The sequence below is a fragment of the Amblyomma americanum genome, chromosome 11, assembly GCF_052857255.1.
Source record: "Amblyomma americanum isolate KBUSLIRL-KWMA chromosome 11, ASM5285725v1, whole genome shotgun sequence".
Lineage (NCBI taxonomy): Eukaryota > Metazoa > Arthropoda > Arachnida > Ixodida > Ixodidae > Amblyomma > Amblyomma americanum.
This window is the reverse complement of record NC_135507.1, coordinates 106,810,566-106,837,187: the sequence shown is the minus strand read 5'-3', so window position 1 is coordinate 106,837,187 and position 26,622 is coordinate 106,810,566. Positions and strand designations below refer to the sequence as shown.

Here is a 26,622-nt window from a genome sequence, read left to right as displayed (position 1 = left end):
TCGGCGTGTGTAGACTCGTGCTACTCGTACTCACCCGCTGTGTACGGTGTGCATGGCCGTCTCTTTGGTTTTGTATGCGTTTTATAGTGTGACACCCGATGCCACTGAAGGGAGAAATAAAGAAGCCTTAATAGGCAAAGGATGGCGCCGTTCTTTTCCTGCGCTGTTCGAACGACGTCTCACACCACTCACCGGTCGTGCATCGTGCGCTGGTGCAACAACACTATTCGAAGACGAAGTCAAACGAGTTAATTTCTCAATCCATAATTTTGGACCCACGGTTTAAGTCTCAAGGCTTTGGGGATGATGTGAAGTTTAAGGCGACTAAGAAAGCGCTTGTTTTGAGGGTAAAAGCGACTATCCAAAGTACACAGCCCAGACCAAGCATTGAGCCCGCAATGCCTGTTCAGACCTCCTCAGTATGGGATGAGTTTGACGCGAGTTTGAGCTCCTTGCAAGGAAACCAAGACCCTACAGCTCAGGCCGTCGTTGAGGTAGATAAGTACCTCAACGAGCCGTACTTGAACCGCATGAATGATCCGCTGAAGTGGTGGGAAAGTAGAAAATTCACCTACCCGAACTTGTATGCACTGGCTTTAAAAAGGCTTTGTATTCCCGCGACAAGTGTACCCTGTGAAAGAATATTTTCTAAAGCTGGCCAAATTTGTACAGAAAAGAGGAGTCGCCTCACTTCTGATAAAGTCAGCAAAATATTGTTTATCAACCATAACCTGCATTGGATTTAGAACATTTTTACTGTGGATAATTAGTTTTGTGGATTATGTACTTTGTTGAATGCATTTTGTATAGTACTATACGAAATTATTTCGACATTATATTTGTATGGGTTTACAGCTCACTCGTATTATAGTGAGCATGCGTATGTGAATAAAGTTTACATAAAATTTAGTCTTTGTTCTTATTTTGACAAAGTGGATTTTTAAGTACCACAAGAACAGAAAACTCCTGCAATGACGATTAAGTTATTTTTTTTTTTCTGGAAAAATACATTGCATTCTGTCTGTTAGAGTACCATTATCATTCTATCCCCAATATAAAAAAATAAAGGTTAATTACAATTCAAAAATTTGCGCTTTTAAAATAAGTGAATAAGTAATTGATAAATGTTCTCAATACATAGCGAAAGTACCTATAACACGCGCAAGGCCGCGCTTCATCAACGTATTCTTTTTTTCCTTTTTTTTTAGCGCGAGGTCACTGCGGGCTTCCGGTCTACGCCGAGAGTTCCCTGTAAAGCACCGAGCTCCCGAGTCCCCACCCGCTTGTCTCCCCACAAACATTGACAAAGGCGTAGGAGTCACTGTCCGTTTGACAGCATCCCTGTGACGGCCCAAGGCTCCTAGCTTTGTTAAGCGCGCACATTCACCCCCGCACAAAGAAAGCAAGCGTGCAGCACAAAATGAGTACATTCGCCGCTCGTTTCGATGCTCCATTTTCACGGCAGGGGATCTCCATGCTGCTTATTCTGCGGAAATATGCGCACTGCTACGTGTTCCGTGAAGGGCCATTTCCTTTGCTGGCATTCTTGATGGCACCGAGGCGTCGCGGGCCTCCGCTATCTGATATTTCTGGGACGAGCCAGTGGGTTAGTGGCACCGCCAGTTAGCTGAGAAAAAAAAAGAAAGAAAACTTGTCATTCTTCGAGAGGCGAGGCGCAGGTGGGGTGGGGAAGGAAAAGAGCATCACGCAATAAGGGTAAGTGCTCCCATAATAATAGGTTTTCGGAAATTTTTGTTATGTGTTTTTCTTTTATCCAAGCCCTGGGCTCGAGGTTGTGTCAAACTTCAGGGCTGTACGTGGCTACCTTCATTGGTTATCGAAACTTAGGACGGGCCTCGAAATACGGCCGCTCTAACTTCTTTGTTTATAAGTTACCCTTACAAGCTTTCTACTGCTCATGCAGGTGTTTTCGGCGAACATTTTGGCGGCGGTCCTGGACTGGAACAGTTTGCCATCGAGCATTGTATGTATTACATCTAAAGAAGCATTTTTCCATGCACTGCAATAATTGCTTTATACCTATAAATGAAGTCTGTAAACCCCTGCTGTAATGCCCTCCGGGGCGATGCAGGTAACTAATAAATAAAAAATAATAAATAAATAAAAACGCAAGCAAATGCATTACAAATCACAAGTCGGTATTGCCTAGTTTAGCTAGAGGCTCCGTGCAGTGGCTTGTAATTCTGCAAATAAACCTAGGCTTTAACATGTGGGTCGATAAGTAAGGTCTTGTAGTGTATGTTCTCTGTGTGAGAATTACCTTTTTTTAGTTAAAGTTAGTTTGGCCGTTTGTGTGAGATCTGCTTCTGTAACTCAGCTTGCCTTTGTACATTTATGTAGATATATTTCCTCTCTTCATCATCTGCATTCGACAATCGTCCCCATCTTCAAACACTGCCTGGAGATGCCCTGTTCCTCTCTTAAGAAAAGGAAGAGACCATGCCTGAATTTACTACACGGCTATTTTACTGATGCATATATCGTTTTGTTTTCATGAAAGCCAAATAACTAGCAGGTTACACTGTAACCTCTGCTATAGAGTTTAGTTATTTGGCTTTAAAAAAAAACAATATGTACATTAGTATAATAACTGTGTTATAGGTATTTTTACTAATACCTTCGAAATGTTGCACCAGCTCACGATGCACGATCGGTGGGAGTCGTGAGACATCGCTCGAACAACAGCTGTCAACGAACGGCGCCATCCTTTGCCAATGATTTGCCAGAAGACACGTTCTGAGCGAAACAGCGCTCGCAGACAACGGACGACAACAAGGAAGACACAACACCGCAGGACAACACAAAGCGAGGACAATCTCTGCGAGCGCTCTTTTGCTCGGAATGTATCTCAACCAACTCGCCCAGAAATACCCACTTTGCCAGAAGACCCGGCTCTGATTGAACGGTTCTTCGAACAGCTCACTGAACGAGAGAGAAGCGGCCCTCCAAAACAGCCGCACGGCTCACTGAATGAGAGAGAAGCGGATCTCCAAAAGAGCCGCACGGCTCACTGAACGAGAGAAGCGCCTCTCCAAAAGAGCCGCACGGCTCACTGCACGAAAGAAGCAGTTCACCAAAAGAGCCAAACGGCTCACTGAACGAGAGAATCGGTTCACCAGAAGAGCGGCTCTCCAAAAGAGCCAAACGGCTCACTGAGCCAAAGACCTGGCTCTTCAAAAGATCCGGATCTCCAAAGGAGCCAAACGGGCAGTGACTGCTACAACCAGGTCGAAATAATGCAAGCGTTATTTCAACCCATGATGTCGCATCCGGTTTTAAGAAAAGACGTCACGTCCGCCAATTTTTTTGCACGTGAGTAATTTGTTCTTTCTATCTTTTGGCATGCACATACTGAGCAATTGCCTGTTATCTGACACTCGGCATTCCGTTGTCAACTTCCTTGCGCCCGAATATTTTGTGTTAGCAGATAACCCAGGACTAGCACGGAGCTCGCTTGACCGCCAGTGGACCCAAAGGACCGGAGGGAAAGACTCATCTGTTTTATCGTAAGTTCTGCTCAAAAGCTCTGTGCAGGTCTACGGAAAAGAGCAAGCGCTGAGCGTGTTTTTATATCTTTTGTCAGCCCATCCCTACGTAACTCATGGTAACGCATAATTGCCAGCTTTTGCGTGCTCCCGAAAAAAGGCGGGAAACTTTTGACAACAGTCTAGTTGAACCACTAATAAAGCCGGTCGTCAGTTGAACTAACCGTTTGTGCGATGAGTTTTGTACGCGGTCCGATATTTTGTGGCCCCGCGGCTGGGAAAGTGTGTTGAGTGTTGACTTAATTGCACTTTACAATTGTGTGCTCTTGTTACAAATCGCTTTCTAAAACAGGTGCAAAAATTGTGGCGAGATAAGCGATTACGCTTTGGTGTCTGCAGAGGGAAACATGTTCTTCTTTTAAATTCATATTTATTTCAGACGACAGCACTTGAAAAACTTGCAGGCAGTTTTCTGGTATGCACGGGCCTTCCCGATTCCTGCTTCAAGTCCGGCGTTCACTTGTTGGCGCAGAGGCTGAACAAATGGGACGTTAAAATGCTGAGGCAGCAAAGGCTTTAAGGTGCCACAAGGTGAGCCCTCCACCTTCTGTGATGATTTTAAAATGAGTGCTGTGCCACCTGCACCGAACATCTGTTTTACGTGGGGAAGGTGTTCGGACTTAGGTGGCCAACTATCATGAAGGCAACTGGAAAAGCGTGCTTCCTTTTAAGGCCTCTAATCTTAAGACCTCTTTACAGCTGATGTTGTAAAGAGGCCTTAAAGAGATGAACACTGTGGACAATGTGCATGATGTCCTTTGACTGTTTGGAAGCTTGTGAGGTGCATAAAGCTCACAAGGCACTGTTGTAGTGTGTGACAGGTCATTGTGGTGATATTAGAAAAAGACATAGTACAGCACAATGGGACAGAGAAAAGGAGCACACAGGATAAGTGCTCGTCCTGTGTGCTCCTTTTCTTTGTCCCGTTGTGCTGCGCTATGTCTTCTGATATGCTATACCAACAAGCCCAAACTACCACTTTGTTAAGATTGTGGTCATGATAGGTTTCTTTGATTTGGCTGCACTCTCTGCACTAGTTCTGTGAAGTTCCACGGTGGTGCCGGTAGCATGCAGTGTCAGTTCAGATGGTTCAAATGCAGCTTGGCACTGTCCGCTTCCAAAACGAATGGTCGAGTGCAGGCCCGATTGATAGCCTTGCTGTTGTCACGAAATTGCAGCCAACTGCATGCTGCAGACGCCAACGACCACCAAAATCCTGAAACACTTGGAAGAATTTTCAAGCAGCAAATCGCAAAGAAGTCTTACCATGAACCTGCTCTAGGAAATCGTCGTTTCACAGAAAAAAAAAAATTGTTGCATGTATACACACAGGCTACTTACGAATTAGCGCTGAAATGCTGCCCATGCAACTGGACTTGACCGCTTAGGTTTTCATTATGATGCCTCAAACAATCACTCAATTTTTCCATGTGTAGGTCGAAGAAGCAGAGAAGGTATGGCACATGTTATTTAATGAAATGATGGCAGTTATTTGCTGAAAGGTTATGGCTTATGGGGGTTTAATGTCCTAAAGCAACTCAGGCTATGAGGGACGCTGTAGTGAAGGGCTCCGGAAATTTTGACCACCTGGTGTTCTTTAAGGGAGCTGCTGACCTGAAGGACATGGGTTGATGGGTTCGATCCCGGCCGCGGGGGTCGAATTTTGATGGAGGCGAAATTCTAGAGGCCCGTGTACTGTGCGATGTCAGTGCAAGTTAAAAAACCCCAGGTGGTCGAAATTTCCAGAGCCCTTCACTACAGTATTCCTCATAGCCTGAGTCGCTCTGGGACGTTAAACCCCCATAAACCAAACCAATCTTCTTTGTAATGAGGTGTAAGGCATTATTACACATGGATTACACGTGGTATGCTCCTACGGCTGCTAAATAATTTATAACTGAATTTCTTTCTCGTGCTGTTTCAGTTTCAGCAGCTGAACGATGACTGTGACCTTAAAGAGAGGTTGTAGGTCATGTGGGGCGTGAAAAACTGCAATATAATTGGTGCTTCGACATTTGTTGTCATTCCTCCTCTAGAGGAAGGCTGGCTTCAGCAGTGCAGTAAATAAAAACGATAAAGCAGCAATTATATCGCAGTTTTTCTATGCCTCTAATGACCTAAAACCTCTCCTTGTCATCACAGCTATCATTCGGCTGTTTAAACCGAAACAGCATGACAGAAAAATTCGATTATGAATTATTTAGCGATCGTAGGCGAATACCAAATCGTGATTCATGCATTGTAGTGTCTTCATTATAAAGAAGAAAATATGCCACCAATATTAGGTCTCTATGCTCCATTAACATGCACTGACATCGCACAGTACACGGGCCCCTAGAATTTTGCCTCCATCAAAATTCTAGAGGCCCGTGTACTGTGATGTCAGTGCATGATAAAGAACCCCAGGTGGTCGAAATTTCCAGAGCCCTTCACTATGGCATCCCTCATAGCTTGAGTCACTTTGTGACGTTTAAACCCCCATCGACATTTCAACAAAGAACTGTCATCAGTTCATTAAATAACTAGTGCCATACCTTCTTCAGTTCTTCAACCTACACATGGACATTGCCATACTGCTGCACCACAGCTGCGGTGCAGCAATTCGGCTTTCATTTCATTCATTTCGGCCAGCCTAGAACTCGTGCCGCACTAGTGCAGAAAGTGCAGCCGAATGAAAGAGACCTTATGATTATGTGGCTACTTCCATTGCATTGGGTGGGCAACAGTTTTTTGTCCTAGCCATTACATAGAAAGAAGAAAAAAAAGGAAACGTGGGAACATTCACTATTAAGACAACAGCTTTCACCTGCAGACCCCAAATGAACAAACCCTGCCTGTACAGTGAACAAAGCAACTAGGCTGTCACGTATCTAGCAAGTTATAATTTTGAAGGTGGGCCTCCTGCTGTGAAACTGGCAACGTTTGTGCCCCTAGAGACAAGCAGTGGCGAGAGGCGAGAAGTCTCAGACGAATGTAGGTAGGACAGGTAGCTGAACGAGGAAGTAGTTCCCGTAATTGAAGAATACAAAGAAACACAAGGACGAGACATGTTTATGTTCTTCCTTCTATGCTTGTCATTTTGTTTTCACAAGTTAACAGTAGATGTTCGTTGTAGTTTCACTTTTTGAGGAAAATGGGGAAGGGGTTGTTCATCTTGAGACATGTAGCCCAAAAGACGGAGCACAGGAATGGCTCACACATTAGTGCTTGCATTTTGTTCCTACTGTTCTGTGTGCTTGCACCCCTTGCCCCCAAATGAGGCATTGACATGATCTTACGTGGTGCTATGCTGGTAAAGGGTGTCTGCTGCATGCATATGGGTGTGTGGCATTCAGTTTCAAGCACCAACACACGGCTTCTAGTGCAGTAGGAATTATGGGAGCAAAAAAACCTCAAGGATGTGGATGAATAGTTTAGCTCTTCTACACGATAGCAAGGCGGGCGAGTTGGTGATACATATTTAAAAAATTAACAGCACGGAAAACGGGGACTTGTCCTGTGTTTTCTACCCTTGAAGTCCCTGTTTTCCGCGCTGTTATGTTTTTAACTCTCTAGTTTGCCTTTTCTGAAAAAATTCTGTGACAGGAGGTTCTAATAATGTCAGCCCACCCCTCATGTAATACTCCCTTGTGGGCCTTTGAGGTACAAATAAATAAATAAAAAGTAGTGCCCTTTCAAACAGAATAATTTGAAACTTTGGTGCAAGATTTTCAGTGGCCCCTTCAGGGAGTGTTTGTCCAGTGCTCGTAGTGATTGCTTAATGTCACTTGGTCCCAAGAACCAGACAGTTAACCAATTGCCCTTGTGCCTCTTGATGAGAAAATCTGAGAGGTAAAAATGACAGTTTACCATAGCTGTGAACAGTAATGAGCTGGATGTATTGCCAAAGAGAATCGAGGTCATCTACTTGACAGTGGTAAGAATTTTGGGTTGGTTAGAGCATAGATGGCTTAACATCATCTTCCGTATCTTAATAGATGTGGCATTGTTGGCGTGTGTAATTAAAAATTTGTTTCGATGTGTGTGTTTCGATGTGAGCTGTCAACTCGGGCATGACGAAGTTGTAAGCTCAACCAGAAGTACCTGTGCTGTTTGAGCTCAGGGCAAGAGCTTTGAGCGAGGCCACTGCACTACGTCCTTGTTGTACATTTGGCTTTCATGGTGCTCCAACTTCCTCCTTCCCCCACCTCTGTTAGGAATGTCGCCATGGGGCCGAGCGAAAGTGGTAGGGTGTAATTAGAGAAGTGGCATGGCCATAAGGTCCATCCGAACAGTACTGCGTAAGACTTGTTTGCTGGATTGGCCCCGCAGTCAGAACTGAGGTGAGTTATGAGTGGGCCACTCTGGAGAAAGATAGTAGAGCAGCGAAAAACATGCCATGAATGGTGGAGAGCTATAGTTTGGAAGCAACCTTTGATGCCTTTGTTGCCATTGTGGTCAAAGTTATCTGTGAGACCATTAAGGGCACCACCTGTTCTGAATGCATCGCATAGCAATAGATCAGGGCTTCAATTTTATAGTTGGATCATGGGCTTTACTGCAGGAGGTGTATGAATTGGTTCAGATTTCACATTGAGGCGCATCAAATTCAGCAACGTTAGTACTCACAGGTACAGTAAAACTTCGCTAAGGCATACCTCGCAGCACTGTGGAAAAGCTGTGCAAAGCGGCAATATTGTCACGAAGACGACGAAGCTGGTAGTGCTGCGGGAACGGAAAAGTCACGTTATAGGCGAGCGGCCATTAAAATCATATCACTGCCATCATTCATCGCCGCTTATTATTCGGCTGGTCGCCACTTAACATTTGGTGTGAGATGCGGGGTATCATCCCCATCCTGGTCCTGGATCTTCGGAGTCTTCTGCCTGCCGTTATCATCGGCCGTGTGCACCTGGTTTGCCCCGCTGTGCCCCAGCCCGCCGAACTTGAATCGACCTCGCCGCTCACCGCAGTCCCGTCCCCCGCCCTGACCACAAGACACGTTAACATTACAACGCTGCCGCGACCCGAGACGCCGCCCACACGTGAGGACACCACCCCCCTGCCCATGCCATTCGGTGCATTCAAGGGCTTCGTCCGTTGGCTACTGGTGACCTGTGTCCCAAGCGCTTCGTCGACTAGGATTCACTCACACATAACTTTCATCGTGGCAGCCTGCACTTCCCCCCATGCCATTTGTGTTGTACCGTCCTCCTCTGAACCCATCTCCACTGAGCCGTCTCTCCGTCGGTGTGTTCTTCTATTCACTATCGGGATGATCGCTCGGCAGCCCTGGGTAGTGTCACTGAAACGACGAAGCTGGCAGCGGCGCGGGAACAGAAAGGTCGCGCTATAGGCGAGGGGCCATTAGAATGATCTCACTGCCATCGTTCATCACCACTTATAATTCGGCTGGTTGCCACGTAACAATATGCCCAAACTGAAATCAGCCTGAGTATATCCGTTGACCTGGTAAAAGATGATACCTGAGGCATTTCAAAGAATGTGCAGGCGAAACCTTTTAATCACATAGCTACGAGTGCAGCCTCGAAGGTATGTAAGCCAGGTCCCGTGTCCCAGCTGCTCTATTAGGCCGTATTTGAGTGAACAAGCAAGTGTCTAGCACGCATGCAGTTTTTTCCAACAGTACAAGTATAGCTGTCTTCAGCTTCCATGTAGGCGTTACTTTCATTGGATGGTGTTTTGCCAGTGATGGAAGCAACAGTGTCAATACCAAACTGCGCTGAAGAAGTCTTCGACTGCATTGTCTAATCCATCACCAATCATGCAGAAAAAAAATGAGTCTCCACAATACGTCCTCTGCAACAAAATACCTCCTGTAAACGGGACGTATTTAGGAATACCTGCTCTATTCCGAGGCCTGGATTGGGAAAAGTGGGGATAAGAGTTAATGGAGAATATTTTAGTAATCTGCAATTCTCAGGTGATATCGCTAATTCGCTCAGCAGATGAACTGCAAAACAAGATCAGTAAGCAGAATGATGGGTCTAAAGAATTAAAGGAGTATAGACACTTAACTTTTGGGTGCGTGTTTTTTGTTTGTAACGATGCGTAAGGCATTGTTATACGTGAATTACCACCTGGTATTCTCCTATAACCAATAAATAATTTATAATAGCATTTCTTTCTCGTGCTGTTTCGGTCTCAGTTTCAACAGCCGAATGAGGACTATGACGCCAACGTGTACTTACAGGTCACGTGAGGCATGAAAGAACTGCAATATAATCGCTGCTTCCACATTAGTTGGCATTCCAGCTCTTCAGGAAGGCTGGCTTCAGCAGTACAGTAAATCAGAACGATGAAGCAGCGATTATATGGGCGTTTTTCGATGCCTCACGTGACACAAAAGCACTCTTTGACATCACAGCAATTGTTCGGCTGTTGAAACTGAAATAGCGCGACAGAAAAAATTCAATTATAAATTATTTAGCGGTCATGGGCAAATATCACATGGTGATTCATGCGTAGTAGTATTTTCTGCATCGGTGTAGAGAAGAAAACATGCCACCAAAATTACGTGTCTATAATCCTTTAGCACGCAGAAAACCAAATGGAAAATGCTCTTGGCCATTCCCTCCAATGCAAATGCTGTGTGGTGTATAATATTGTTACGTGTGGCTGTCCAAAGAGTGAGTTGCGATGAACGATGGCAGAGATATAATTTAATGGCCGTTGGCCTAGCGCGAGTGCTCTGTAACGCACCACAGCCAGCTTCGTCGTCTTTGTCACGATATTCCATTTCCTCATGAACATTGTCACTAATAGGAAACTGGGTGGTGTGTCATTGTTTGCATAAGAACTTAAGGACACTGAGAAGTTCCCTAGGCAGCCGCTGACCACACACCATACGTAGCAAAATTACATTTGAAAAGTAATTAAATTACATTACTAATTACTTTCCTATAAATGAAGTAATTACATTACAAATGACTGGTCTCAAAGTAATGGCATTACATTACAATTAGCTGCCTTAAGTAATGAAAATTACTTAGTTTCCATGCTAAAATGTTGCGCATTGGCCATAGTTTGTGCAAAATTTCTAGGGTTTTTTGTTGTTGTTTGCACCGCCACTGAGCTTGAAAATGGGCGTCAGAAATTTTTCCCCTTTTTAGTCAATTTGAACTGCCGCTTTGCTGATGTAGATGAGGTCTTTGTCATATCATTCTTCAATCAGAAGTACATTGTTCAATGTGTAATATGGTCCCACCATCATAATTTTGAAGAATTTGTCATCCGCGTAAACAGCGGGAGTGCAGTGGCTGCTTATCCATGCATCATCCCAGAAGTGCACAGGCGCTCGCGAAGCTGCCAATTCTGCTGCTCAATTGATTTGTTCTGGAGGCAAGTTGGTGGAAATACATTGCATGTCGCTGGGACGCTGTTGCCTATCTTGCCCTTGAGTTAGAAATACGGCCTCAGGTGAGGCCACAAAAACCCGACAACTCGTGGCCCACTTTCTTTTGACTTTTTGTCAGTGCCAAAGTACTCAAAGACGTCAAAGTACTTGCTCAAGCACTCGCAGTGCGTCTGCGTGAAGGTGCCATATGGCATACCTTGGTCATCGAGCTCTCCTGGTGGCCATGCAGTGCGTTTGTGTGTGAGACCTTATGCAGTGCAGGGAGATGCGTAGCAGTCCTGTGACTGATATGCAGACTCTTCACCAAGGCAGTGCTGATGCCTGCGCGCACCTCTCGTCCGCGTGCTTCCCTGGGGTGCTGGCTATTACTACTTGCACGCTTTTAAGGCACAAGTGTCGATGTCCAAGAAAAGTGGTCCATAACCCCCAATGACATCGTCAGCAAAGAGAAAAATTTCTTCCAAGGGTGCAGAGAATTGAACCCAGGGCCTTCAAATTACGAGGTGATCACACAACCCATCGGCCACAAAACCGCGTTGTTTCTTGGCAAGTAATGATTCATTTAATGTATGTGTTGCCCTATGACTATAAGCTAATGAGTAGGTGTGTCACTAGAAAGGAAGGAAACAATATAAATTAAAAAGTGAATGTTTTTCGCCTTCAAAGCATGAAAGTAGTCTCTAGTGTGTCCGTAATTCTTGCTTTGGGAGTCGCCGCGGTGGCTTATTGGTTATATGGTGCTTGGCTGCTGACCCTAAAGACTCTGGTTTCATCCCGTCTGTGGCAGTCTCATTTCGGGAGAGGCGAAATGCTATAGGCCCATGTACTGTGCGATGTCAGTGCACGTTAAAGAACCCCAGGTGATCAAAATTCCCGGAGCCCTTCACTATGGCATCCCTCATAGCCATAGTCGATTGCTTTGGGACGTTAAACCCCCATAAACTGCATCTTTGCTTTGTATATGCTCATCTCCCAAACGCGAGGCCAAAGCATGGCAGATACGAGGAGAAGCATGGACTCGGTATGCAGCAAAATTAATATTGCTAGTAATTGATTACTTTTCCGTGAAATTACTGCTTGAAAGTAGTTCATTACATTACTAAATTACCAGGCCACAAAAGTAATGAATTACATTATAAATTACCGAGAAAAGTAATTTAATTACTGTAAATATATTACAGTAATTTATTTGCTGGCTAATCTGCCACACACTGATTTCAAGGTGATTGCACACTGCTTTTCAATGAATGTGAAATCCTGACATGATAGCGTTTGCAAATGGTACGAAACGCCTTTTGCATATTTAAGGCAAAGGTTTGTGCCACCTTCCCTTTTACTTTTTGTCTGCCCCCTTTCCCCCTTCATATGTTTTTTTTTTGATGTTATGAATGCAATGTTTTAGCAATAAGCTTGAATTAGCCCCTATGAAAAAATTTTTTGCTGGTCTGCACATGACTGTCTCCATGTCCAGGTTTTGCGCCATTTCCTAGTCCCTGGCATTTATTGGCACTTTCACTTCAATAAAACTTTTGTGAATGTGCTGGCACAAATTTTGAAAAGTTCCTTTGCTAGCGCTTGCAAGTTGTTTCCATATTTTTGTTTTCCATGGGGGTGAAGTTTCATGGCATGTCCAGTCCGTCAACTATTTCTTACCGTTCTCAGATACTTTGTCCCGTTACACTTGTGCATTGTGGAAGAGCCGCAGCTGCTCTTAAGATGCTTTTTGTCCTTGCCTTTGTGCAGGGCAGCAGCGGCGTCTTCTCCGCAGTGCTCAGTTGCATGTGGGCAAAGCATCCAAAAATGATGACTAGCTTGGCTGGCATTTTCTTGGTCTCTGAATGGCTCATGTGGTCAGAATTTGGCAAAATTATGGGCATGTATACCAGGGAATCGTTTCAAAAAGTTTTCCAGGATTTGTATTGTGAATAAAAATAGCACAACACGCATAATTTTTCGTTTTGTGATACTGCAGATTACACGAACCAAGAACAGAACAGCAAGGTTCTACTGTATTTCTTTGAAGGGCTGTGACGGTTTTAAAGGGTGTCTATCGACCTTGAATTGTCAAAAGGAATTTCGTTTACCTGAAAAATTCTGGCAGTTGTGAGGGATACCATCAAGAAAGTGGTCAAGTCTCGGAAAAGGATGGACTGAAATTAACGCAGAGGTCTGCTGCGAGTTTTAACGGTACTGTGAGTGTCCAGCACATGGTCCGTTCTTATTGGCATGACATAGTTTTGCTTCTAATGAGTATTAGGCATGGCAGCCTGTCTGTTTTAGCTGTCTTTTTCTTGCCTTCAATTAAGTGAGCATTGTATATACCGTATTTACGCACATAATTTGCGCACTTTTTATTCAGAAATTAGGGCTCTAAGAAGGGGGTGCGCAAATTACGCGGGGATTTCGCGAGTGCGACTTAAACTCCACAAAGGTCATCACGCGCAATATAGGTATAGTGTATGTTGCTGCGTACACGTCAGCACCCGAACCCGCACCCTACGCTGGCCGGCCCCGAAAAAAAACCCAGCCAATTGTTCGATAGTTCCTGATTCCGTAAATTTGCTTTCGCAACTTCGTCTGGGAAAGCAACCGTGAATCAATAAATCAATTATCAGACTACACAATTCTTTAACAGTACCGCGCGAGTATCGACCAAACTGCTTGTCAGCTCCTTATCACGGCGCGCAGCTGAGAAGCCAGCGAGAATAACCACATGCACACAAGTTTGCTGACACAACAATTGTCGTCTATGGACAAACTTGTGCGCACACAGTTATTCTCGCTGGCTTCGCCGCTCCGCGCCATGATAAGGTGCTGACAAGCAATTTGAAACTTGCCATATAGTTGTGATATCCCATCGCAAGACCCGACCGAACAAACAAACACAAGCCGTCAGAGCGACAGAGAAAAGCGTAGCCGGCAGTCGAGACACATGCATCAGCCAAACAAACAGCGGTGTTGGCTCTTCTATCAGCTGCCGATCCTCCGTGAAAGCGCTGCTGGCCGTTCCGAGTGGCGATGCCGCTGGTGCCACCGCGATTGTAACAGCGGCCCGACACCACCATGAATGCCCAGTGCACAATAGATTCAAAAAGCCTTCCGAACAAACACGCGGAATAGCCGAATGCTACTGGGTAGAGCCCGCGTGCATGATGGTGGTCTAGTGCAGCACGGTGCGTAAAATATGCGAGTAAAAAAATTTTTTTTTGTAAACCCGAGTGATAAGTTAAGGGTGCGCAAATTATGCGTGTAAATACGGTACTAGTTGGTTCTGTACAGGTTGCCACACTCCTCATTAAGTTTGGTCTGGTGCATATCAATAGACACAGCTACGTTCAAAAGTATTTTCTGTGGAATAAGCCGTAGTCATAGGAATGTGCAGAATTCATGCGCTTTCAGTATACTGTTGCGAGGTGCCACACCACCCCAATGTGGCATCAAAATCGATCTGTAAATCTTGCTCTCGGGCCTCGTCAATCTTGTAGGCTATTGCAGAAACAAACAGAGGCTAGTTTCTCTGCAGTTCGAGCTGTGATGACGAGGTCGTAAAAAGCTGTTACTTTTTGTGGAAATGCTTCGTGCTTGTCCTGTGGCATTGCTGCTATCGAAAGGGGTGCCAGAGTGTGCCTTCATTGGAAAGGCAGTAAAAGGCATTGCTTCTCAGTGATGAGCAAACCAACCTTTGTCAGCCCTCTTGTTCAAGGGTTCCTTCTTGAAAGCCTGAAATATTCTTTTGCAGTACAATGAACAGTGTATGGAGTCCCTGAAAGCATGCAGAGTGTTCCGTTTAGAAATTTTTCAGAATTTTCTCCGAGTTTTGTTTCTTTTGTGAAAGCACATGTAATGTCAGCACATATGGCCACCACTCTTATGAACCATTAAAAGAAAGCAAAAACTTGTGAGCATAATTTTAACAAACTTCCAAATCTAAGAGTCCGGATCAGTCAGGCACTTTTCGTCCAGTGAGAAGGAAAACAGCTGCTGAAATTTCAGCACAGATTCCTAGTTGAAATGTGCCAGCATCTGTGGGTCCGTTACGGCCAGGGATTCCAGTGTGGTGAAACCCATACACAAGAGTTAAGTGGGCCATGTCCCATTAAGAATGCTGCATCTGGGGCAGCATTCCACAGCTGGAGGTGTCACAAGAAAGTGTGGAAGAGGTCGTCTTGTTAATGCTCTCACTCTTGTTGTAGCTTAAGCTGCTATTCATCGATTTTTTGTGTCATTAATGTGTCCCAACAATGCCACATCACGTCATATGCCTTTTCAGTGTCTGAACTGTGACAAGAGCATCTCCACTGCAGCCATGGCCTCATGCTTGAGTGCTCGCCTCAGCTACGGGAGGTCGTGGGTACGATTCCCGCGGCCTCCGGTCCACCAGCCAATTAATCCAATAGGAACAGGCGGTCCCCCGGCCTAGTGCTTCATCTTCAAAAGACGTCGAAAATCTCAAAATTTTATTATAGTGACAAATTTATATAACTGCTCAAAGGGAGCACGGCTACAAAACCACCGCCGCACACACGCGTTCACTCTTGGCGCTCTTAATTCACTTCCAATAGATTGACCGAAACTTTGAGCTATAAAAGCGAGCACAAAACAACGAGAATTCACTGTGTGAGCGTGTGTTTGAGGAAGGATCGCGCATAAAAGGTTTTACAACTAAACGTACTGATCATAGTGCTTGCATGCGGCACAGCGAAACGGTGATATCTATATGAGATGGAATTCCGCATCTGGCGCTTCTAGCCCTCGCAATGAAAAGAGGCAGGATTAATTTTTCCCTTTGCAAAACAAACATCTAGTAGAACCCGCTGCTACGTTCGCGGTTGCTGCGTTTTTCCCGGTACGTTTTTTTTTTTTCATATGAGCCAAGTAGTCCAGCTGCCACAGAAGCCCCTACAACTGAAACTCGATCGCCTATATCTGTTACATAATGCAATTGTTGCATAATTCCCTTGTCGTACGTCGCGAAAGTCATCTCACGATTGTAGTTTATACCGTCCCGGAATTCGTTCAATGCGCGCGTAATGGCGACGCCAGCCAGAAAAAGCGATACTATACACGTACTCTATATAGGCACTTGTTCGCCGCTGCGTTCGGCGACTTCTGGAAGCACCCAGGCCAACGCCAGCACACCTACAGACCATGTGATTTTTTGTGCGTCTGTTGTTTGTTACATCGACGCTGCGACGCTAGCGCGAACGACAGCACAAAAACGAAACTATGCCGCGGCAGACTGCACAAACAGCGCTGTATGAAATGCGCTTGCGTGGGTTCGCTCCGACAATTTTGTTTCTGCCATCCGCTTTATTCTTGTCGCCTGCACCTTAAAATACAGAATTTATAGATTCCAATACAGCAAAGATTCTATGGAATTTTTAATGCGGCCACCGCGATAACAGCGAAGAAGCGCGCGCGTACCGCATCTTCGCACGCTCCAGGCATGCTCCCTCTTCATTGCTAAATACCTTCCACAGACAGCTGCTCAGGCTAACCGAGACTCGACGCAGTGCGTTTCTGAAGGACGGTATTTGCTTATGTCAGCTTTGTACCCCTTTCCCTTATATACCGTGTTCATTCTACTTGATCGCCATAGGATGTGCCCATTGTTTCCCACAAATCATTTTGAATAACTTTGCCGTAGGCTCGCCTGATATCCAGAAATGCTAGCCATAGGGGCAATCTCCATATAATGTGTCAATGAAAACATTGTCCTAGCTCCAACCTCCTCTGTTTCCGGAACCCATTGTGTAGCTCCCCTAGCACCCCCTCGTTCTCCATCCAAGCCTGCAGTCTGTCCTTTATAATCCGCATCACCACTTTATAAACCACACACTTCACTGTTGTGGGACGGTATTTGCTTAAGTCAGCTTTGTCCCCTTTTCCCCTATATATCAAGTTCATTCTGCTTAATCGCCATTCATCCACTATCATTTTGTTCACTAACTCTGTTAATGTTTGCTTGGATTTTGGTCCTAACTTCTTTATTAACATAATCGGAATACCATCTGGTCCTGTCGACGTGCCACTAGCAGCCTTCTTCTCTTGTCGTTACGCGAGCGCTTGGTTGCGCTCTGTGCAGGGCCACTGCGTCCGACACGGCCGCGCATCGAAGCGAAGTGGCAGATGACGCGAAGCGTCACGCCCAGGTCCAACTTCTGCGCCACTCGACTGCGATGAATGGCCGTGTCGGACGCAGTGGCCCTCCAGAGAGTGCAGCCACGCACTCGTGTGTTCAGGGTGGACGACCCTGTACGTATGGAACCACTGCTCGCTTCGACCGACGGATGCCTCGGGGACTACAGAACCACCGTGCCTGATCCTATTTCTGACCATTGCCACACGTTGTAAAGAATTCACATTACCAACTTGCCTATACCCTGCGCAAATCAAGACGAAAGTTCGGAACGGATGAGCGCGCATATGGCCACTCGAACAACCCATAAATTACGCGAAATGAAAGCGTATTTTCATACGGTCAATTACGACAAGATTTTCCTGAGAAAGCTTCGAAAAGACTTTCATTTTTCTGGAGCGCCTTCGAAGGCACATGCACTACACAAGTGCGAGCACACAAACCACACAAGCGTCCTTTCACAACGAATGTGCCACACCACACGTCCAGAGCATCCAGAGATCGACCAAACAAGCAAGCGATGCAAAACGCCCACGCCCGCACGACCGCGAATCCACATATCACAAATGACGCCAAGCCAATCTATAATCCATGGGTGAAAATAACGCTTTCGTTATTACGACCAGGTCGGAATAACGATTTGGCTTGGCTTTCCGTTATTTTCACCTGGTCAAAATAACGCCGGCCAGCCAAACCCCGGCTCTTCAAAAGATCCGGACCTCCAATGGAGCCAAACGGCTCACTGAGCCAAAGACCCGGCTCTTCAAAAGATCCGGATCTTTTGAAGAGCCGGGTCTTCGGCTCAGTGAGCCGATTGGCTCCTTTGAAGATCCGGATCTCTCGTTCAGCGAGCGGGCGACCCGTTCACTCAACCAGCTTTCTCGCACTACTAATAGATGGCGCGCAAATCGCACCCAGCAGCTCTGACGGACGGTTGGACACGGCTAACTGAACGACAAACCAGCTTTCTCGCACTGCTAACAGATGGCACGCAAATCGCACCCAGCAGAAGACCCAGCGACCCAGCTCTGACGGAACAGACAGTTCGCCGTTCGGCACGGATCACTACGCGTGACTACGGTCCTATGGATCAGTGAGCCGGATCTCCAAAAGAACCGCCGCTCACTTTTACTGAGCCACGGCTCACCCGCTCTTTTAAAAGAGCGGCTCAGAAGATCCGGCTCACTCCTGAGCGACCCATCTCTATGTCTTTCTTTGTGCTTCGTTGCCTCTTGCAGTCGTGCTCAGTCGTCGTGTTAACCCTATCTTCAGCAAGTCTCGTTTTGGCGTGTGTCGTCGTTGCCCCGTGTTTCTTGCTGCTACGATCACGGTTATTGAACCCTAACACGCCTTTTCTGGATATTGCGTGCTTTGCCAGCGTGTTTACTGTGCTGTTTTCGAGTGCGTAGCGCGCCGTGCCTGCGCGCCTCGCCATCGCGTCCTGCTCCGATGGCGACACCGGCAAAGCGGCCGAAGTACAACCAGGCGAAGGACCTAGCCACGAAAGTGGAAATATTGAAGGTGCTGAAGGATGGTGTTTCACGCTCTGACGTGATGGTCAAGTATGATGTTAAAAGAACCACCTTGGCCACTTACGTGAAGAATGAAAACAGCATTATGGAGGCGTTTGACAGTGAAGCCTACGGTGACAAAAGGAAACGACTGCGGACTGCGGCCCACCCGGAACTCGAAGAAGCCGTAATGCGATGGATTAGAAACACACGTGAGGCCTACCTCCCTGTGAGTGGGCCATTAATTTGTGCCCAGGCTGAAAGGTTCGCCACAAAATGAACCTTGAAGAGTTCAAAGCTTCTGAAGGTTGGCTTGCTCGCTTCAGAAGCCGTCACAATCTGACTTTTAAGAGTGTGTGTGGCGAAAGAGCATCCGTGGACGAAGCCAGGATCGAGGAGTGGCGGATCACCGGGCTTCGTGAACACCTAGCTGCGTACGACGCTCCGAATATACTTAACGCGGACGAAACAGCGCTTTTCTTTAAAGCACTCCCGGATAAGACGATCACCTTTAAAGGTGACCCCTGCACAGCAGGGAAAAGAAGCAAAGAAAGGGTCACTGTGCTACTTGCTGCCAACATGACGGGAACAGAGCATCTGCCTCTCCTAGTAATTGGAAAGGCTCAGAAGCCGAGGTGCTTCAAGAACGCGCGGCGCCTTCCGGTTGAATACCAAGCCAACAGGAAGGCTTGGATGACGTCCAGCATATTTCAGTCCTGGCTTCATCAAATGGATCGGCGTTTTCGAGCTGAGAAACGGAAGGTCCTCATGGTTGTGGACAACTGCAGTGCTCACTGCAAGGTGTCGGGCCTGGAATGGATTAAGCTTGTGTTCCTCCCGCCGAATACAACCGCAGCCCTTCAGCCCATGGACCAGGGCATAATCCAGCATATAAAATGCAAGTACAGAAAGCATGTATTGCAGCGCATGCTTCTCTGTATGGAAACTCGGAAGAAGTACGACCTTACGCTCCTCAGCGCTTTGAACATTCTGGCGCACGAATGGGCCAACACGCCTACAGCAGTTAATGCGAACTGCTTTCGGCACAGCGGTTTTGTGCAACCGAACTGCGGTGTGGGGGAACTGCCGACAGAAGCAGCTGACGCAACCACAGAAGACGACAGCTGTTTCGACAACGTTTTGCCTCCTGCCGTGCGGCTCGCAGATTACGTGTCCATCGATGATGGTGTCGCCATTGCCGGTCAGCTGACCAAGGACGAAATCATCCAAGTGACAGGCACCGACAACGACGATTCATCGGAAGATGGCGTTTTGTGAGCACCTGCCCCAAACGCCGAAGCGCACGGTGAAAGAAGCCACAGAAGCCTTGTCCGTGCTGGAAGACTTCTGTGAACAAATTCCGGATGGTTCGCGTGCCGCGGAGCATCTGGCAGCTGTTAGAGCTATTGTAGCCGCTCAAATTCGCCCGAAAAAGCAGACGACGATAACAAACTTCTTTGCCAAATAAAGGTATGTCATGCTGGGGTAAATTTCATGTTTTTTGTGGTTCATTCGATATTTCGACATTCGGTTAATTCGGCAATTTTTCGCGGTCCCGTCAGTGTCGAATTAACGAGCTTTTACTGTATACTATTTTTAACGTAGCTAGAAAATTTTCGTATGCCTCATTTGCATCACTGACGGCCATAATTCTGCTCCAATTTGTTCCGGCTATTTTTTTTTTTCTGAAACTTTCTAGCATACTTGGCGTTATCAGACGATGCGCATAATTTTCGTTTTCAATAGGCAGGGGCACAATATGCTGTTTCACAGATAAAAATATGGGCAAATGATCGCTGATATCCGAGCTTATCGTACCGGATACTGTATCCTCGGCAGACGCATTTGTAATAAATGTGTCGAGTAATGATAATGTTAACGCGGTAATACGCGTGGGTGAGGTGACAGTACTAAAGAAACCATTAGACTCAAGTATAGAAGTGAAGGTTGAGGAAGGCTTTGAGTCTTTCAAAAGATCTATGTTGAAATCACCAATTGTGAGGTTGTGTCCAGCATCATTTGCTAATGAAAGAAAGCTATCAGTGAAGTCAAAAAAAGCTCAATGATTTCCACAGGGAGGACGATAAACAACTGCGAATAAGTTGTTGCGTTCTTTGAGGCACAGCACTTCGTAATTTTCAGTTATCATACTGTAATCGGCAACTACTACACAGTCTGGTATAAGTGTTTGAATTGAGATACCGCCACCTCTGCTTAGCTGACGGTTTAGACAGAAATGATCGTAGCTGGGAAATATAAGGTACTCTGCGTCATTTGTGTACCAGGTTTCAGTCAGCATAATGATATTGAAATCAAAGCTGCATGATTCTATTAGTAAGGATATGTCATCTCGTTTCGATTGAACTGAACGCGCATTTGAATGCAGCAAGCTTAAACATTTGTTTGTGGACCGACTGTATTCCAGACATGTCACACGCAGACCGGTACTCTGAATAAAAAGACTAAGAAATACTCTGCCTACGGCGAATCATCGGCGCAGATCTTGCTGATGTCGCCTTCTCTGATGATAGGAATGATAGGCGAAGTTTCCGTCCGGCGTGCAAAAATGCTACCATTCCTCACCCACACGAACTTCCAGTTGTGCTCGCGTTTCTGTGCGATAGCCCTTCCCAGAAGCCGTTTCATTTGAGGGCAGAGGTGCTCGTTAACGAAAATAGGAGACTCATTTGTCATGCCAAGCACACAATCGGTTATCCGTTTCTTGCGAGCCTTTTCGAGGACTTTGTCCCGTTTATCGTGGCGCTGGAATTGCACTACAGTAGAATCTCGTTACAACGAACTTCACGGGACCGCCGAATTTCAATCGTTATTTTGAAATATCATAGTACTGAAAAACCATTATTTTCATGTCAGTAATGCATCACAAGAACTAAAATTAGGTACCTTTGCAGCAGATTTATGTGTTGGTAAGTAAATAATAAACGATAACGCTGGGCACAGTTTAACTACAATTTATTGCTTGAAAAAGTCTTATCTTCTTCTGGCGAGTAGACGACAAACGCTGCAGGACGAACGTCTCCACATCCTCGACCTTCCTGTGCACGTCATCGGGGACATCTTTGCAGCGCCCGAGGAATGATTGGGTCTTCTCTAGGAAGACTAGGACATCCGAGCTGGAAACAATCTCTTCCTCTTCGTGCGCTGATCCAGTGTTGGCATCGTCTTTGTCACTACTACATTCTTCTTGCTCACGCACTTGATTCACGATGTCTTCGGTGGTGAGCTCCGCGGATGTAGCCGCCGCGCTGTCGCTATCCACATAATTCGAAAGTCGCTGTCCACGGTAGTTGCCCAGCCGCAGACGTTTTCTTGAGGGAGCCAGCTGCGACACTCGATGTAGTTTTACGATCTTGTCCCGATCTTGGAACATCGTTGCTATTGTTGACGGTGTAATGCCAAGCTCCCTGCACAAGTCCGCTTGCTTTTTTCCAGCAGCTGCGACAGAATGTCCGCTTTTTCTTTAAGCGAAAACTGGCATCGCTTCTTTTTAACGCGGGGGCCAGGAGAACTCATTGTCAGCAAAGCTAATGCACAACACAATCACAGCGCCGATAACTTCGCAGATCCTAACGTTCGCTGTCGACGTGGTGACACTGCGCTGAATAGGCTTAAGACTGCTGCGCAGTACGTATGTGACCACACGCTGGGTGGATGATAATGGCCTTACCCTTTGTATCGGGCGGCAGCTCGCGCCGCCTCGTGTGATGGCGATACCGCTGGGGCTGTATCCGTTGCAACGAGTTCCCCAGCGCATAGCTGATGCTTCGGATGATGATGACAGGCGTCAGCTTCAGGGATTTGGTACGGAACTTCGTAATAACGAAGCGTTTTGCGACGAATGCGAGATTAAATTACATACGTTATTCTGAAATATACGGTAATTTGAAATTCGTAGTACTGAAAGTTTTTTACATTGAAAGTATAGGCATTTTGGCGGGGATATTAAAAAAATTCGTAAATCTGAAAATTTCGTTAATCTGATGTTCGTAGTAACGAGATTTTACTGTAATGTTAGTTGAGTTGGTTTCTTTCGTTGGCACCCTGTGACAAACGTCCACGTCGTTGGACGATATGCTTTCGCCGATAGCGTCTCAGATTTTCTGAAGAATTTCGACCAGGTTCTCGTTTGGTGTTTGCGTGATACCTTTTATCTCAACATTTCGATTTCACAAGGCTGGTCTGACACTCAATCAAGCCTTTTTCAAGGGTAATAATTTTGTGTCGAAGTGTTTCATTCTCTTTTTTCAGATCATTGTTTTCACTAAGAGTAGTTTTAAGATGAGAGTTGGCTTCATCGAGACTACTGCTTATGAAATCCATGCCCGTTTTGATTTCATCTAGTTCGGTACGCAAGTTTCTTTCTTCTGACCGTATGCTCCGTTCGAGTGATTCTTTAAATGCTTTCCACTCAGACTTCATTTCCTCCTTGAAATTATTCAACAACTTCAACATTTCTTTAGCCATAACACCAGGCACTTGGCAGCAGCGACAGCAATATCAGACGTACTTAACTGTACGGTAATACAAATATTTACTAACCTGCAAGGTGCAGAAAGAATGGCTTAGAGTCCTGCTGGTAGCGCTGTCACTGCTGCCAAGTGCAGAACCACCAGGATACTTCGGCTTCATGTCTTCTGTCTCAGAGCACTGATTCTGTAAGTACAATAATGTACTGGACCACCTGCATGCCAGGCAGGCAGCCATGCAGACCTCTCCTGTTCCGTTAAAGTTCTTCAAGAAAGGACTTATACCTCATGAACTTGCCACATTGTTTGGCTTCGCCAGACCCTCCCTCGGTCATGTTAAAAGGATGTGCCGGATCCTACGTTCCGAGCTATGGAGACAGGTTCGTCTGTTCTACGATTGGCTTTGTTTAATGTGTTTTTCTCGGGACCCTATGACCATTGCCGGCACAAAGCTACAGTCTCTGCGGAAACTAGCAGCCCAGACCACAGAATTCATGTGGCAAAGGACTCTGCTTTTGCTACCCAAAGGAAGGAAAGGAGCCCAAGACGGCGGTACGGCTCTTCAGATTTTCGGGGGAGCATACGTTCCGGAAGACGTCGTTCAAGTCATCAAGAAGGGACCGAAGTACAGACTCGAGCCGAGGATCCCGGAACATGAGCTCCTTTCCCTCAATCGACAGATTTCTAACAAAGCCGATGAGGAGGATAAAGAAAGGTACCTGCTCGACGGTGTTGACAGCCTTATCAGGACGGTACCTACTTTCGGACCTCGCCAACGATCTCCAATGAAGCATGTCGTAGATTTTTTCAACAACAATGACCTACAACTTATGCAGGCCGACAAAGAAGGAGGCTTCGTCGTCTTGCCGTCAGGCATGTTCAGCGAGAAAGCAGTCCAGGCCATCCACAAGAATTTCAAGACTACAAAACTGAAACCTGGAAAGGTAAAAATTCGGGCAATTTCCGTATGTGAAGAATTCGGTTTACAGAAGCTCGCAAAAGGTATTCACGACAGCAAGCGCAATAGTTTGGATGTGTTTTTCACTGCGAAGACACACAAGGAAGGTGTACCTTTCAGGTGCATAGTGAGCGAAAGAGGTTCCTGGCAAAATCTTGTTAGCCGCTACCTTCAAAACCAACTCAATAACCTGGTAGTGGAAGATCCGTTTGGTGTCAAGAACAATCTGGAAATCATTCAATTTCTGCGGGAGAGCGAATCACTAGGTTGTATTTTTTCTGTAGATGTGGTTGATCTCTTTTACTCTATACCACATGCAGAGTTGATGGCATCTGTCTTGGCCTGCATTGAAACAAGCGGCCTGATTGCTTTCCAAAATACTGCCGGAATATCTGCAGATAACTTTTTAGCACTCTTAGAGTTTTATTTGTCTTCGACAAGCATTTCTTTTCAAAGTGAAATGTATGTGCAAAAAAGAGGAATATGCATTGGTTCGTGCGTCGCTCCCGTACTGTGCAACATCTTTCTTGCGGGCATTGACAGAACCTTATCGGTGGCATTTGACGCAAGCAAAGTTCTCAAGACCTTTAGGTACATTGACGATTTTTTAATTATATTGACTAAGCAATCACCCTTGACTTATTTGCAAACTGTGCAGGATATCCTTTTAGATTTTAAACAACATGGCAAGGGTTTGGATTTTACTTATGAACTCGCGGAAGAAAAAAGTTACAGTTTTTAGATATTGACATAACCATTACTGACGAAGGCGTTTGCTGGATGTATCGACCTCGTGCCCACAAAGGATTGTTGCCCTACGATTCGACGCGCTCTAAAACTGTGAAACATGCCATTGCCGTCATGTGCCTTGAAACATCTCTAAAAAAATCGTGCTGTCATAAAGTACAGGAAAGCTTTGATATACAGATACAAAAGCTTAGACAGGCAGGCTTTCCTTCCCTGGTGATTAGTTCTGTCACAGAAGCATTACTGAAAAAAAGTAAAAAAAGAAAGAGAAAGAAAGAGCGAAGATGGTGAAGTATCTGAAAAGAAAATCAAACCGGCGGTGATTCCATACTCTCACAAAGTGGCTCATAATCTTAAGCGTGTTGCTGCAAAATACAAAGTACCAGTGGTCTTCTCTGCACCCAGAAAACTTGCATCGCTGTGTCGAAAGATTGGAAATGATGATGCCAAATCAACAGAATGTGAAATTAAGCATGTAAACCCGTTTCTGAAATGCGCTGTGGGGGTGGTTTATAGCATCCCACTGACCTGTGGAAAGGTGTACATCGGCCAGGCAGGCCGATGTATTAATGTACGTTTAACCAAGCACAAACGATCACTAAGAGTTGGTACCGGGTCACATTTGCCGCATCACTGCAAGGACTGCGGCAAAAAGAGAAGAAGAATTGTCAACGAAAGCTCCAGGAAACTCAAATCCTTTGCAGAAGTAAAGATAAGACTGCCCGAGAACTGCTAGAAGCCCACCGGATTAAAAAAGGCGGAAGTTCCTGCATCAGCACCCCATCGCTAGTCATACATATGAATGAGAGTATATTTTTAGATAAGTTTAGAAAGATTTGAGTCACTTTTGTTCCCTACAATGCAGTATCCATACCATCGCCAGCATCTTTTACCCTTTGCTTGTTTTTTTTTTCCATCACCCCTACCTCTTGGCTATAAATAAGCCGTACCTGTATCCAATAAACAGTTGCAAGTAGCGCCTGTGTCGTGTCCGTCTTTGCCTACGTGCAGTGTCTTTTGTGCGCTTCATCCACTCAAGCTATGAACTAACTTGCCCAAGAATGTGTTCTACTATAAAGTTCTTCTCCTCCTCCTTATTGGAGTTTACATACACCACAGAGTTATGAAGCCTAGTAATGTCTCATGAGCATGTTACCATGTTTTGTGTACTTTGGTATGTCCTCAGTTTCCTACAGCACCACTAAGCCTTGCTTCTGTTAGAAGTGAGCGCCTTTCATTGTCTCCGTGTCTCCACTACACTGTACCCATCTCAGTCGGCGCCCTGCACTACCAAATCCTTTTCCACCTTTCAAGAGTGGCCTACCTTCAGTGGCTGCATGGTAAAAAAGCCCCAGCTGGTCTCCAAAGGCCACCACGGCGACGTGGGCACCAGGCGTGCACCAGACGGCACGCTGCAAGCCGCTCAGGCTGAAGAGGCGCACGCAGCACCGCTTGCACACCGCCACCAGCCAGTCGCTGCCCAGTGCCACCCCCTGCGATAACAAGTTTCATGCTATATGTAAGTGTCATTCACCTGCTTCCCTGTCTACCTACAGCGCACTTTTATTTTTGCTTTTTTGCAACTCGTACGCACAAAATGCTTAAGCACTACAAAGTCAACTTAAACGAAAGTGATATTCCAAAGGGACAAAAACGAGCCCTTGTCTAAACAGCAGTTGCACAAACAGCAGAAGCAAAAATGTACCAGAGTAGAGGCATATGACTCTACGGACGTGACTCTAAATGGAAAGTCAAACAATGGCAAAGATAAAACAGAAGCCCAGTTTTAGACCACATTTATTAACAAACTCACTCGCCACAGCGGCTTTGACAAGCGATCCTAAAGGCGTGCGACAG

General features: G+C 45.9%; 1 protein-coding gene across 1 annotated transcript in view; it reads right to left on the bottom strand.

The window, feature by feature from the left end:
* LOC144111361 (WD repeat and HMG-box DNA-binding protein 1-like) overlaps positions 1–26,622 on the bottom strand; it is a 402,955-nt gene that overhangs the window by 287,749 nt on the left and 88,584 nt on the right. The window contains exon 3 of the mRNA XM_077644637.1: positions 26,090–26,258. Within this exon, the coding sequence (XP_077500763.1) occupies positions 26,090–26,258 (169 nt within the window). The remainder of the gene's footprint in view (positions 1–26,089; positions 26,259–26,622) is intronic.